Genomic DNA, 15,394 nt, shown 5'->3' with positions numbered 1-15,394 from the left:
ATCTCTGGGCAGGACTATGGGCTGGCGTTGCTAACGGGAGGAGTGCAGAGAGTCAATGTCTTCTGACATAACTGCAATTAAAGTACTTAGGGGCTATTTGTATATCATACAACCCCACTTTTTAAAAAAAAATGCTACTATCCCTTTAAAAAAACAAGACTGTTAAGTCTGTAGCTCATCCAACTTGGGCTACAAACTGAAGTCACATAGTGTATCTCCCAAGATTCAAGGATTGTTGAATATTTACAACAACTCTACAGGTTTTTGTTTTGCTGCCACCACTATTTCACAGAGGGTCAAACCTCCTGGGAGTTTTTCAGTTCACAGTCATGTTATCCATCTACCCTCATTAATCCTGCTTTGGGAAAGAAGCCCCAGATGTTGTGTTTGGGAACATCCTATTTTGATGTCTTACAAACACACAGGGGACAGGGTTGGTCCTTAGTGATATAAGCTTCGAAAGTGACATAATTCCAGCTGGCAATGGGAATATTGCACTGCCATGTACTACTGCTCTTTAAAGTAATTGACAGTGAGGACATGTAATATAGCATTAAAGGAAATATGGTTACAAAAAAGTCACATGCCTGCAAAAACTTCCAACTGAGGTTGCCATCTTGTTCACAGTTGCACACAACCCATGAATTAAAACACCATGTGGCTATGGTTTAGTGTACAAATTGCTTAGGTATGGTCATGGTGATTCCTCAGTCTTGAGGTTCAGATGGTTTATTTATTTACGAAGATGAATGTGATCATTGATCAGTGCCTGCCGCTGGGTTTTGCACATGCACAAAAACAAAGGTCAAGTGTGAAGAACTGCTTGACGAATGCATCACCTTAGGTCGGCTATACATTGATCAGGATGACAGAAAAATGTTGTAGCCTAGTGCTGGTCCAAGAATCTTCAGTTAGAGTTGAGGCAAATGTGAAATAAAAACCAGAAATCAATATGAACCATTAATGATCCAAATGTGTTTGTTTCATTAGTTACAGAAATAGCTAGCCTACTGAAAAAAGACAAAAGACTGAAAGTTTTTTTGTATTTAGCAGACATTTTGAATTCTCTTAGCAGGAAATGTTAATTAAGGCTCACTTTTATTTAGTAGGCTACCTTAATAAGCAATGCCCAAGAGCCCATGTAATGCATTACAGTTGTGTAATGTAGTCTTTCCCTGGTGTGGCAAACTAAATGGCCTGTTGTGAGGGAGTGTAAACTGGATTAGTCCGCCATTTTTATTTGACTCCACCGACAGAGGAGGGCAGTAGTGAGCAGAGTCAAACTGAAACAAGGACTGTATAAAAAGGTTGAGATGTAAAAAGAAAAAAAAGATGGTATAGAGATGCAAAAATAGCCCGTCGACTACGCCGATGTAATCTACAAGGCCCAAAAGACTCGTGTACAGCATGTGGAGATGAATAAACTCGGGCTGTCTCTACAGTGGGGCAGTGCAAATTTAAAATCGCAGATATTTGAATGGAGTTTGGCGGCTTGAGAAATGGCCGCTCTCTAACTAACACCACACTTAGAAACTACCATGCATTAATGCAATGGCTGGTAGATAGTGCGACATTACAAACTAGGATATATCCTGCAGCAGTGTGAATGTGTGCTTCATTGTATTTCTTTTCTTTCTTTTTTTTTTTTTTTTTGCCACGGTGGCTCTGTGTCACGGCGACGCGCTCAAGAGCTGCAGACTCGTGAACGCGCGTCGTCCGTCCTCTCGCATGGATGGGATCAGCAAGAGGGACGCCAATGAAAGGTAAGCGGCTTCTTTCCCCATTCATAGGTCGCAGCGAAGCGGTGAAACGCTGCAGCAGCAGCAGCAGCAGCATCCGGTATCGAGCAGTGATATCTCCCTCTTTACATTGGCACTGGATGAAATATAGAGCCGTGGAGGGACACACAGTCAAATCACGGTCGACACTTCGCCAGCCACCATCTGAGAGACTGAGAGTACTTTACTTTGCACATGGATCCATACATGACTTTGTGCAGCAGCGTTAGCAAGCAGCAGTCCTGTATTGTGGATATGTTAATGCTGTATTGTTGTGGACGCTTGGTTTTTGCACAGGCCTGTGCCGGTGTGAGTTCAGTCAGTGTGTTGTGTTGGTCACAGCACAGGAGAGCACAACAACACAGCTTGTGTCATTCAAATGTCAAAGCTGCAGCAAGCAGAGGAGCAATGGTGGTGGCTTATTATGAGACAGGAAATAAATATCCCAAAGATCATTTAGGTTATTTGTGCTTCCTCTTGAGGCTATTCAAGCCCATGTCTGGACTGGTCAGCTGAAGTTCCCTAGCTGACACTCGACACTTGGCAGTTTTGCTGACCAGAGTTCACAGCACAAGTTTAAGGAGCTGCTTTGACATTTATACGACACAAGCCTGCAACTCTTAGTGACGTGTTAGCAGAAGCTGAGCTGCAGGTCCAGGTCCAGGGTCACTCTATCCTGATGAGGGGTAAAAGTGTCCAGGTCAGCTGGCCACCACATCACCATCAACATAGAGATATTTTCATCTGTGGTATTAAGTTTGTACTGTATAAGTCATTAAGTTTCATCTCTGGCTGGTGGAGCATTTTGACCATGGTGGGCAGCGGGCACTGTGACATTGACATGAACCTTTATCTGACCTTGTAACACATTATTAAAACTAAGTGACAAGAATGATCACTTGTAATTGCTTTGGCCATAATTAACGATTTGTTCTCGTTTCCATTTTCAGGCTGGTGTAAAGTTTCCTTCCCCTGCCCTCGGCTCTACATGCAGCAGCCTCGCAGACAGACGGGAGTGACCGGCAGCCTGCTGTCAGGAGAGTTTGACCTCATAGGAAACATTTAACGGGTGACGGTGCTGCCCTGCCACGCCACCGTTTCATATCTCCATTGTCCCAGTGCAAACAACTAGTTGACAGCATCGACTAGTTGATGAACAGTCAAACAACGGCTGCAGATAACAGCACTACACTCAGCTTGATTGGCTATCATCCCTGAAGAAAAGAGCCTGAGGAAATAAATCTTGTTTTTACTCGTCATCCTCAAAGTTTTTTATTTGTTAGTTTTTTTTCCCTTGGATCCAGTGCAATCATGGCGGCCACGGGCTACGGCTACTACCGTGTAGTCATCTTCATCTGCATGTTCATCGGCTACTCGCTGTACTTCTTTAACAGGAAGACGTTCTCCTTCGTCATGCCCTCGGTGATGGAGGAGATCCACCTGGACAAAGATGATTTGGGTAAGGCAGTTACAATTAGGTATCAAAACACATTGTGCAGGAAACTACATGTAATCTTAGCAAACATACACAGTGCCAAGTATCATCGTGCACTGTGGCAAACTGAAAGCTCCACAAATGAAACGGCTCCCAGTCATTTCAAGTATATTCAGAACCCATTGGGTGCTGCAGCTATCAGTTTCACCCTCGCCCACCTTCAGCCTCCACCTCGTAATGCATTCATATCTATTCTAAACTTTGCTATGTGAAGTGTTGTTGTCTTATGACTTCACTTAACCTCAATAGAGAGTTGTAGCAGCTCAAGAGAAATGAAAGCCAAGGGTGTGGTTGGATGGATTAGAGCCACACAAACGTATGAAAAAGACTAAGAGCCTGCAGGCTGCAGCCATGCTACCACCTCTATAAGGTGCAAGATTGTAGCTAATGTCATTGTATTTACTGGTGGAATATTTTACTATTTCTCCAATTGATTGATTGATTTATTTGGATCCTCATTAGCTATGGCAATGCCAAAGCTATTCTTCCTGGGGTCCATACAACACATTTACAATGTATCAATGCAATTTATGTCCCATACAATACAATCCATGTTCAAATACAACAGAAAACACAAAGAAACGGATACACAACACAACCATACACAGACAATACAAGACAGCTCCCTAGGTCAGCAGTGGTATGTAGTATTTACATATCATGATGTCAGTACATGTCTACATATATATTGGTCACACAATTAGAACTCAAGTTTCTATAACCCATTGATTTTTACATCCAGTGCCATCGAAACTCAGCCCCAAAATCAGATTTGACAGATTTAAAGCAGATCTGACATTGTGTTTACTGAGGCCAAAACTGTTTTTTATTAATTATCAACAGTGAAACAACATGATTAGGGATGTCACAATTACTTGTTTTCACAATTAATCGCGGTATTAAACGCCACAATTAATTAATCGTAAAGATTCCTAAATACCCTCACTTTCCAAAAAAAGATTATGTCGGAACCATATTGGCAGATGTGCACCAAAGTAAAGGTAAATGCACAGATACTGGTCCATACGTAACATTGAATTGGTAGGAATTTAAATGCTAGAGTCAGTGTCATTTGTAATAATAAAAAAAAGATTAAAATTAACTTAAACATTTGGTATAGATGACAATGGCTAATATATTTCAAACACTTTAATAATTGGTCATATTTTAGTAGATACTTTGTGGAAATAATTAGTAATGTAATTATAAATTGACTATATTTGATTTTACACATTAATAGTCTTTCAAATGAATTGATGCATAATAATCATGATAATCGTAGTACCGTGATTATTTCTCTGACAATAATCGTACCTAGAAAATCTGTAACCGTGACATCCCTAAACATGATTCTTAGTTGAAAAAGGTACAGTTCATGTCTGTCCACGTTTTGTCTGCAGGTCTGATCACTAGCAGCCAGACCATGGCCTACGCCATCAGTAAGTTCATCAGCGGCGTGCTGTCCGACCAGATCAGCGCCCGCTGGCTGTTTTCCATCGGCCTCTTCTTGGTGGGCGGCATCAACGTGGTCTTCTCCTGGACCTCCACCGTGTCCATGTTCTCGCTGCTGTGGTTCGTCAACGGCCTGGGACAGGGCTGCGGCTGGCCCCCGTGTGGGAAAGTGCTGCGCAAGGTATTACCACCGTGTCTGTCACCTCGTGAAACACAGATTCCTAATTTAGGTTATTTAGATGTTAAATGTTCAGAGCCAAGGGCCAGTGGCTCTCATGATGTCCAGTGGGAGGGTGCGACCTCAGAGTGGGAGCCACCTGCTGCGAGTCGTACTGTGTGTGTTTACACTCTGTGACAGAAAGTGGAGCTGTGTTCAAAGTTGTTTGCAGGAGTCCATGGTCAGACCAGTGAGGCAGTACTGACTCCGAGGCTGGAGTCAGCACTGCCTGGTTGGAGGAGATGTCAGCTGTGTGAGAGATTTTCATTTTCTTTCATTTCATTTCTCCTTTATTTATTCAGGGAAGGTCAATTGAGAGCGAGCTCTCTTTTTCAATGACACCCTGATTACAAAAACACAATTATACAGTATACAAGGTCATGATTCACAATTACATACAGGTTGTAAAACATTCGATTATAAGTTTTTAAAACTATCTAAGGAAATAAGATGATCCAGTTTCAGGCAGTTTTGTAGGTTATTCCACTTTTGGGGGGCATAAAACTGAAAGGCAGTCTTCCCCAAATCTGTCCTGATACTGGGAATTTGTAAAACCAAGGTATCCTGTGAACGAGTGTGTAAATTACAGATTTTAAGTGAGATTAAGCTGGTAAGATAAACAGGTAAAATTTCAAGTAAAGCTTTGTAAATAAAAACCATGCAATGTTGTTCCCTCCTTACACTTAAGGATGGCCAGCCAACCTTATTATAAAGAACACAGTGATGGGTTCGGAACACATCTCCAGTAATAAAACGAATAAAAGATAGTAGCAGCTTGTGTTGAATCTCCAATTTTTGGCACACTTTTGCATGGTTTAGCTTTTTAGTTCAATGAATTCCATGCAGGATTGGCAGAACTCAGAAAGTTACTACTACCCTTCGAACAAAGCCTAATGCATTCTACTATCCTATGCCTTGTGGCTCTTAAGAAGCACGTTCAAAAGGTGGAGAATAAATAGGCTTTGGCATGTGTTCAGTGTGTGGTAGGGGATCAGATTACAGCAGAATGTATTTTTAGAAGATCCTCAGTAGATCTCTCTAAAAGAAAACAACTTCAACCAAAGGTGTTTTTCTTTTTCACTGTGGGAAGGGAAAACATCGTCAGTAGTTCCAAGACTTTTGTTTCAGTTCTTCAGCTGCTGCTCCACTCCACAGCTAATTTAATATCTTCACACCGTGGATAAATGCAGCCTCAAGTGTTTGTCGAGTGGATTCACAAGTTATTGGTTACTGTGCTGCTGTTTGAGGAATGTTTATTGCTGCCTTTAGCGCCATTACATCATTACAAGGCGTGGCTCTGATGCCGTTTTGCTCAAAGCGGTATAATGAGAGAAGAATGTGAGTATTGTTGGGAAAGGTTATAGGCTAAAAGCTGCCTTGATCCTGAATCAAAAATGCACATGAAGGGGAAACGAGCGCCCTTTTTTTTTTTTTTACTCTGCCTGCTTTGTAGGATTCAAAATATTTACTTTTTTCTGTCTTTTCTCATTTCTTCTCCATCAGTGGTTTGAACCCTCCCAGTTTGGAACATGGTGGTCGGTGCTGTCCTGCAGTATGAACCTGGCCGGCAGTCTGGGTCCGCTTCTGGTCACCGTGCTTCTGCAGTACTACGACTGGAGGACCATCCTGACCATGTCCGGCATTTTCTGCGCAAGCTTCTCTCTCGTTTGCGTGGTGTTTATAAAGAATGAGCCGAAGGACGTCGGCCTGCCCAGCATCCAGCCTGCAGCCAAGAAGGGGGCGAAGGGAGGTGAGCAAAAGAAACCACTACAGCGAGCAGAGAGGCCACTTCCTGTGTAGCTGAAAGTGTGCCAGTCACATGATGAAGCCATGTGAGTTTCCTTTAGGTTGCAGCCTTGCAGCACTGGGTCTGTCTTGAGTATCCTTACACTGCAAAAACTCAAAATCTTTCCAAGAATATTTGTCTTATTTCTTGTCAAAATGTCTCATTTCTAGTCAAAACTAATCTCTTTCCACTTAAAATAAGACTCATCACCTAAAAAATTAACTTGTTTTTAGATCATTTCACTAGTTTCAAACACATTTTCACTTGAAATAAGTAGAAAAATCTGCCAGTGAAAGCAAGTTTTTTGTGCTTGAATGAGAAAGAAAAACTTGCTCCACTATCAGATTTTTCTACTTATTTCAAGTGAAAATTTGCTTGAAAGAAGTAAAAAGTGTCTAAAAACAAACTACTTTTTTAATGTTATGAGTCTTATTTTAAGTAGAATGAGATTTGCTTTGACTAGACATTACATATTGACTAGAAATGAGACATTTTGACTAAAAATTAACTTGTTTTTAGATCATTTTCACTTGTTTTAAACACATTTTCACTTGAAATAAGTAGAAAAATCTGCCAGTGAAAGCAAGTTTTTTGTGCTTGGATGAGAAAGAAAAACTTGCTCCACTATCAGATTTTTCTACTTATTTCAAGTGAAAATTTGCTTGAAAGAAGTAAAAACTGTCTAAAAACAAACTACTTTTTAATGTGATGAGTCTTATTTTAAGTAGAATGAGATTTGCTTTGACTAGACATTACATTTTGACTAGAAATGAGACATTTTGACTAGAAATAAGACAAATATTCTTGGTAAGATTTTGAGTTTTTGCAGTGTACTTACAATACTGGCAGTTAGAGACGCTACCCAAGTAACCGTTAATACTTAAAGTGTGTGTGGGTGTGTGTATCGGATCATCCTGACCAGAGTAAAGCTCATACATGGCTCAACTGCAGCCTGATGCTCAAGCGAGTATTCTTCTGGAAAATGCCAAACACTGAATGTTTCCAACCTCTCATCTGAGAGCATTTGCTGTTCTCTTTTTGTATTGCGGGATAATAAACAGAATATCTTTTGGGTTTTTGACTCAGGCAACAGCATGTGGGATAATCATTTTATCCCACCAGTGAGAAAGACTCTTCATTTCATTACAGAACCCGATAGAGCTCAGGCTTCATATAATCTTTGTGACGTTACTGTAATGTTATGTGTCAGCTGCATATCAGACACCAATATTCTGATCATACCAACAACTGCAAACACGAAAAAAACTGTATTTACACAGGAGTTAACTAGACTTTAAACAACCTCTATGATCACTGCCACTGCCTAACCACCTCATATCAGTCAGAAAGATTATAAGCACCTACACAGTCACGACTGTAACCCCGAATCTGTTATCACCATCCATGCTCAAGTAATTATCCACATCTGGGAAAAAAAGGTCATTGATAATGACTTGAATGAATCCAAACATCAAACATGTCCACATACTGTAGATCCCATACACAGGTGGAATAATGCATCTAAATCCCAGTGATGTTGTCTTTGTGCTTAAATCAGCTGGTAAAATCTGTTTTGTTACAGGAAAACACAGATATTTAGGTTTAATGTATATATTGCAACTACATACCACATCATACAGCAGTCATATGTTGCTGAATATTAGATTAAACATGGCTAATTAGTGCTGTATTAAAGGAATAGTTCGCCAAAAAATGAAATTCAGTCATTGACTCACCCTCATGCTGATGAATACTCTAGAGTAGTTTCTTATTGCTCAAAGTGCATCTGGAGACCCGGGAGGCTGATTTGTAGTCCAACGAAAACTTTGTATGAGAGTAATAGGGCCAAAACACAAAAAACAAACACAAAAACGGCCACAAAAACCATTTGATATTCCTCCACACTGCTCGTCCACTGCAATCCAAGTGTCCTGAAGGGATATAGTCCAGAATTTACCCGAAACGACGTCATTTAGGCAAGTCTGCGAGAGCGCGCCCCAGGCAAAGTCAATACAGGACTGTTTAGGCTGTAAAAATGTCCTAAATGACGTTGTTTCAAGTAAACTCTGGACTATATCCCTTCAGGACACTGGGATTGCAGTGGACGAGCAGTTTGGAGGAATATTAAATGGTTTTTGTCTAGATTTATGGACGTTTTTGTGTCAGGCCCTATTACTCTCATATAAAGTTTTCAATGGACTACGAACCGGCCTCCCGGGTCTCCAGATGCACCTTGAGGAATAAAAAACTACTCCAGAGTATTCATCAGCATGAGGGTGAGTGACTAATGACTGAATTTCATTTTTTGGTCAACTATCCCTTTAACTACCATATTAACCCCAAGAATATTACAAGACCTTTGGACACCATCCTTTTTTTTGTCATAGCAAACGTGTTCACATAATAATTTATCTAATTACTCCATGTAACAAGTAGAACATGTTTTCTAACCAACGACACAGTACAGCCTTAGGTTCAGTCATATAGCTTTCTAACTGTGGTCACTTCTCAGGTGGTGTGTACTCATGTTGTGTTAACTCAATGTAATCTTGCATTTACTTTAGTAATAATATATTGAACAATGACCTCATTTTAATGTGAGCACTTGAAGGTACCACTTGTGTGTGTGCTCCCCTCGCCAGGCAACGGTGAGAGCACGCTGAGGGAGTTCCTCCTGTCTCCGTTCCTGTGGGTGCTGTCTCTGGGCTACCTGGTGGTTTTCGGGGTGAAGACGGCTGCCACTGACTGGGGACAGCTGTTCCTCATGCAGGAGAAAGGCCAGACTGCTCTTATGGGTATGTGGGTCTTATTGTCCTTTGCTTCTCATTAGTTATCATGTAGTTGCAATGAGAAATATTCACCCTCCCCTCAAAAAGAAAGAAAATATTTATTTTAGAACTTTTTTTTTTCTGCAGAGAAGTCTTTATCAATTGAACGATAGAGCAAACTAAATAATAATGAAGTAGTAGCCATGTCATGATTATTTAGCCTCATTATAATATTGCTCATTTCAATTTAAAACCTACTCTTAGTCTGTATGACTTCAAAAAAAAATGCGCTGCACAGAAGTTGAAAACTTGTGGCACAATAGCAACAGTCCGGAGGTGCAAGCTAAAATGTATCAAGAGGCCTGAGCTGTCTCCTCAGGACAATGTGCACAAACCTGCAAAGGACATTTAGGAAGAACTGATGAAGGCTGGGACAATTTGGGATTAGCCTGCAGGACTATATGGATCAGCTAGCTGCTTGTCCGGTGCATGACAGATGAAGCCTATGATGACCAGAAGAATTACTGGACGTGGCGCTCAGTAGTGTTTTATGGTAAATGGCATCATGGATTAACTTTCTCAGTCTGCAGATGTAATTCCCATAGATTCCCACATATATGTTTGGATTTAAAGAAAGCAGAAACCAACAAGTGAGCTAGAAGCTAGAAGTTTTTGAATTAATTATTACATAATCTTATTCTTATGTTATCAAAACTCTTTCTTTGTTGAATTGTTGCATGTTTTCATTTAATTCCCTTCACATGTTCAGGAGGTTAAATATTTCTGATGGCAGCTGTGTATAATTAGCCTGGTGGGAAGGAACTGACCTCAGCTGTGTGTGTGTTAACAGGCAGCACCTACATGAGCGCCTTGGAGGTGGGAGGTTTTGTGGGCAGCCTCGCGTCAGGTTTAATCTCAGACAGAGCAGTAGCTCGCGTGAGTAACAGATGCAGTTTAATTAGACACAAATTGACAGATTGTTGATTAAATGAATTATGAACATGCTCCCCTTTGCTTCTCTCCAGCAAGGCTTGGGCACCCATGGAAACCCTCGTCACGGCCTGCTTATCTTCATGATGGCTGGCATGTACGTGTCCATGTACCTCTTCAGAGTCACCATCACGTCGGAAATCCCAGAGGTAGCTCGCCACCGTGTCGACTTTTAATCACCGTGGAAGATATTTCACACCGACATGACTACAATAAGTGTTGTTCTTTGCTCAGGAGGCTCCTCTTTGGGTCCAAGTCATCCATCCTGTGGCCGTCCTCATTGGTGTGACAGAAAAAGAGGTACGCTCAAAACATCCTAGTTTCAGTGGTTAAAGGGATAGTTCAGCATTTTGGCAAATTGGCCCATTGCCATAATCCCTATAGTCATAGCAGTAAGTTCGTCACCTTTAATTGTTGGTGCAAGCTATTTTTAGAACGGCGGAGCAGAGCCGTGAGCTGCTTAGAGCTACGCTACGGAGGCTAATGGGATTTTTGAGGTTTCCCTCATCAAACTCATCAAACTCATCAAATACACAATCCAACAACTCCAAAATGCTCTGGTGGACAAGTTGTGACCTGCACATTCACCACACTATGAGACGGAGTCAAATGCAGAGACTGCTTGCTGAAAAACTGGCCCTGAACGTGCATCAGCTGTTTTGCATGAAATTACCTTGAAAACAACTCTGTCTTGTCTCGTTCTGTTATTATCTCATAGCGTGGTGAATGTGCAGGTCACAACTTGTCCACCAGAGCGTTTTGGAGTTGTTGGATTGTGTATTTGATGAGTTTGATGAGGGAAACCAAGAAATCCCATTAGCCTCCGTAGTGTAGCTCTGGCAGCTCCCGGCTCGGATGTTCTAAAAATAGCTTACACCGACAAATAAAGGTGACAAACCTACTGCTAAGACTATAGGGATTATGGCAATGGGCCAATTTGCCAAAATGTTGAACTATCCCTTTAATGTAGACATTTTTCTTTCAACAACAGAATGGTTCACATTTTGTTTTTGTCATTCACAGATCTGGATCCTCTTCCTTGGAGCTATGTTTGGATTTTCTTCTTACGGACCAATCGCCTTGTTCGGGGTGATAGCCAGTGAAAGTGCTCCATCAAACTTCTGTGGAACGTCTCATGCTGTCGTAGCCCTGATGGCTAATGGTAAGCTGCAGGTGTATGATGAAATAAGTAAAAATTACATTTCTTTCTCATGAAACAACCATGTGCGTGAACATTACAAATAACAGGGGGGGGGACTAAGGTGTACTTTTTTAATGAGAAACTCTAGGGCGCTGTTTCAGAAAGCAGGCTCAACAAACTCTGAGCCTAATCCTGATCTCCAAGTTGACTGAGCCGGAGCTGGAAAACTCTTGAGTTTTCAGTTTCAGTATGGGTGATAACAGTTGGTTCAATCAACTAGGAGTTAATTTGATCCAGAGGTAAGCTTGTGCACGAAGAGATAAAAAGCTCTCATCAATGTTACACAGACAACATGATTCAACATGGCAACAATCGAAATAAATCCTCGATCCTCCTCCTTCTCCCAAGTGGAGTTAGACATATTTATGAATGCTGATGCAGAATAAGAGCATATTTTCCAAAAAAGAAAAAAAAAGATTGATTCTATAGCAGCTGCAAAAGAATATGAATATGAGCTCTTAATGTTGACCGAGGGAATACATGAGTATTCGACTAAATCAGCATTTATTCTATGTGTGTGTGTGTTTGTGCAGGTGCAACTCAACTGACACAAAATGAACGTGGCAGAAACTAAAGATGAAATACTAAAATATAGTGCAAATGGGTGTGGTATACGTAATTTCATCACAAGCAGTCACCATGTTGTTTAACCTGCCACACCTTATAAACAGCATTCAGTGACTGCATTCAAATCGTTACAAAGCTCCCGAACAGAAAAATTAAAAGAAATAAGTAGTAAATCTTTGAGGTAAAAAAAAATAAATAAATAAGAATCTAATTTTCAGTTATCCCAACACTGCCAGTTTTTAATATTGTCTATTTGAGGGCAAGGCCTAAATGTCTTTACACATACAAGTCTCCAAATTTGTGTTTACTGCTTATGTTCAAATTTGTTTCCATTATAATGTGATGGGGATGTGCATGTAGTCTCTGCATGCCATCACACCTGGAAACATTGGTTGATAAATGCATCAAGTCTCTTCCTACCACACTGGTTATTGACAGACTTATACCTGCTACTCTGTTAAAGTGCTCTCTGATGAGTTCTTGGAAACACTACAAATGTGTACATTAGATGTTTAGAAGTGACATTTCTGCCTGACAGATGGTGTGGTTTCCTTCCTTGGACACATGCTTTGCATCAAAAACAAAAAAAACATTACGAGTGCATTACGAAGAATTTCCTCTGAACTGCACGTGTCCACGATGTGTCATGTCAGCGATGTGGGGACTGAGAATATTGTTCAGATAAATTAACAGTGCTGAAAAATGGGAATGCTCAAACAATACTCATCAAGGAATGATAAAACATCCAATCGAGGTCTAAAAATCTTCTCCCGACTGAGACTTCTGCAGAGTATTTGTGTTTCAATATCACTTGGTTCTTCCACAAAAATGACACGCCAAGTCTACCACTGCTTTCAGTCTACAGGCTTCAGATAAAGAGGAGAAGAAACTCAGGGTTAGTCAACTTACTCTTGGAGTTTTCACCAAACCTGCTTTCTGAAACGGAAAACTGGGATTTTCTTTCATCCCAGGTTTAACACATTTAGGGTTTTCACTAATCCCTCTTTCTGAAACAAGGCCCAGCGTTGCCGTAACCTTTCTTTGTTGTGTTACAGTTGGTGCTTTCATGGCAGGGCTGCCCTTCAGCACTGTTGCCAAACGGTACAGCTGGGACGTGGCTTTCTGGGTGGCCGAGGTGGTAATGGGCGTCGCGACCATCGGCTTCTTCCTCGTACGCAACATACGAACCAAAATGGGACGAGTCACAGAGAAAATGGACTAATGCACCTGCCTCAAACGAGCCGACTGTCGATGTCACTTCACGTGACTAGACATACTGTGTTTGCACTGTTGAGTGCTCTGTATACAGAATACTGCACATATACCGACCCAATTAGATCAAACTAAACCACTGTTCAACAAGAACTAATCTGACGTTTTGTGCTGATTTATTGGCATGATATAGATGTTCAGGTTGGGTGTACTGTAGGTCATTAAATTACTTTAAATTCAGTCAGGTATTTTGGTAACACGCACAGATTTTTCATCATGTTCAACAGCACAGATATTTGCTAGATCACAATTGTTACACTATTGCATCTTAGTGCTTCCACTTGATACTAGAACGGTTTTCACGTAGAGAAATGCAAAAGTTGCTTTATGACAGCTGTGTGCGAAAGAGACATGAAAGTCTGTAAAACTTTGGGTGGATTTTGTCGGTGAAACTAGCTGCTCACAGTAAACCCTGCCTTCAGTGGAGGTCAGTTTAACTTATTGAATGTTTACTGATGGTTCTGTCATTTAAAGACTATTATTTGTCTTGGTATTTGCACAAATGTTGTAGTATGTATCATGGTCATCGATCATTCTACTAATACCTCAAGTATTTGTAAAAGTTGAACAGATTCATCATTTCACTGAAATGAAGTACCGTAACTGGAGAACATGTTATTTTTATACACAACTCTGTGATTTAAAAAAAAGTATTCTGTGGCCAAGTCAGCTTTTGTGATCTGACGAATTTTTACAGATCTATACATCAAATCTTTACCACAGGTGTTTTATCACTGCCATTGTAGTTGTGTAGAACAGTTAAACCCTGAATTAAATATTGTTAACTTTCTCATCTCTAAAATCTGAGTCCTGTAAGTGTCATAAGGGATCTACACTCAGTGCCACTTTGGCAAATCTCTATTTTCCTAGACTTGTACAGTGGACCTGAGATTAAGGAAATCGAATAAATGTGAAGTTTACTGTAGTGGTTTTTCTTGTAAACTATAAGTAGTTCAAAACGTAGCCTATACACAGTTTGTGTCCTCTTGTCTGGTTATAACCAAACATTTTTTATGCTGTCTGCCTATGTCACTCTTTGGTTGGTTAGATAGATAGATAGATAGATAGATAGATAGATAGATAGATAGATAGAAGCTTTATTGTCATTGTAAAAGAAAATACAACAAAATTGCCAGTGGCCTCGGCGTCAACAAATGCAAACAAATATATACACACAAAACAACATACACAATTCTGGCCAGCAGGAAAAAATAACTATGTAACTAAAATGTATAAAAAAAATATAGGCTAAAAATGACAGTGCAAATGGCAAAAGTGCATCAGTGCTTCTGGTTCAGGGAGTGTGTGGCCTTAGGTTAGAAAGAAAAACAAACATTTTACATCCATATTATTTTATTATAGGCCTAAATCCATAGGCTATATTACATTAGTAGCCTACTCACTGGCCCATAGTGCAAATGCGTTATGAAGTTTACAAGTTCTCGGTTAGGTTACACAAATTATGTTTCCAAAGTGTTGTAATCCTTTTCACCATCTACAATTATTGTTGTCTGTGGACAAAAAAAATTACATGTGTAAAAGTTTGGAAACCTATGCAGAACCTCACTTGTTAGGACTTGTAAGCAAGGATTGTAAATAGAAGCTGTAATATTGGAGTTAAGTATAAAGAAGCATACCGGTAAATGGAAAAATTCAAGTAACTGAGCCTTAAAATTGCTCTTAAACATAGTGCATCACCTTTTGTAAGAAGAAATATGCTGCTTTGTTCAACCTATAATCTCTCCAGCTCGTAAAGTGAAGGGGGTGTAGATTACTTGAACAGGAACTCGCCGACATTTCTCTACATTTGCCGGTGTTTTTAATGTATCAGCCGGGGATTTTATTTTATTTCTACATGGTGACAGGAA

The 15,394-nt window shown here is 40.4% G+C and overlaps 1 protein-coding gene across 1 annotated transcript; it reads left to right on the top strand.

The window, feature by feature from the left end:
- The first annotated feature begins 1,662 nt into the window (after nucleotides 1-1,662).
- On the top strand, nucleotides 1,663-14,446 carry LOC310997091 (glucose-6-phosphate exchanger SLC37A4-like). Its single transcript, XM_083986687.1, has 10 exons — nucleotides 1,663-1,763; nucleotides 2,729-3,237; nucleotides 4,674-4,906; nucleotides 6,446-6,692; nucleotides 9,371-9,523; nucleotides 10,347-10,432; nucleotides 10,522-10,635; nucleotides 10,721-10,786; nucleotides 11,510-11,648; nucleotides 13,310-14,446. The coding sequence occupies exons 2-10, from the start codon at nucleotides 3,090-3,092 to the stop codon at nucleotides 13,474-13,476; spliced, it is 1,353 nt and encodes a 450-aa protein (XP_083842813.1). The 5' UTR covers nucleotides 1,663-1,763; nucleotides 2,729-3,089; the 3' UTR covers nucleotides 13,477-14,446.
- Nucleotides 14,447-15,394: the final 948 nt, after the last annotated feature.

Source organism: Trachurus trachurus, assembly GCF_905171665.1.
Source record: "Trachurus trachurus genome assembly, chromosome: 14".
Taxonomy (NCBI): Eukaryota; Metazoa; Chordata; class Actinopteri; order Carangiformes; family Carangidae; genus Trachurus; species Trachurus trachurus.
Note: the sequence above shows the minus strand (reverse complement) of the source record. Positions and strands in the feature narration are given on the sequence as shown.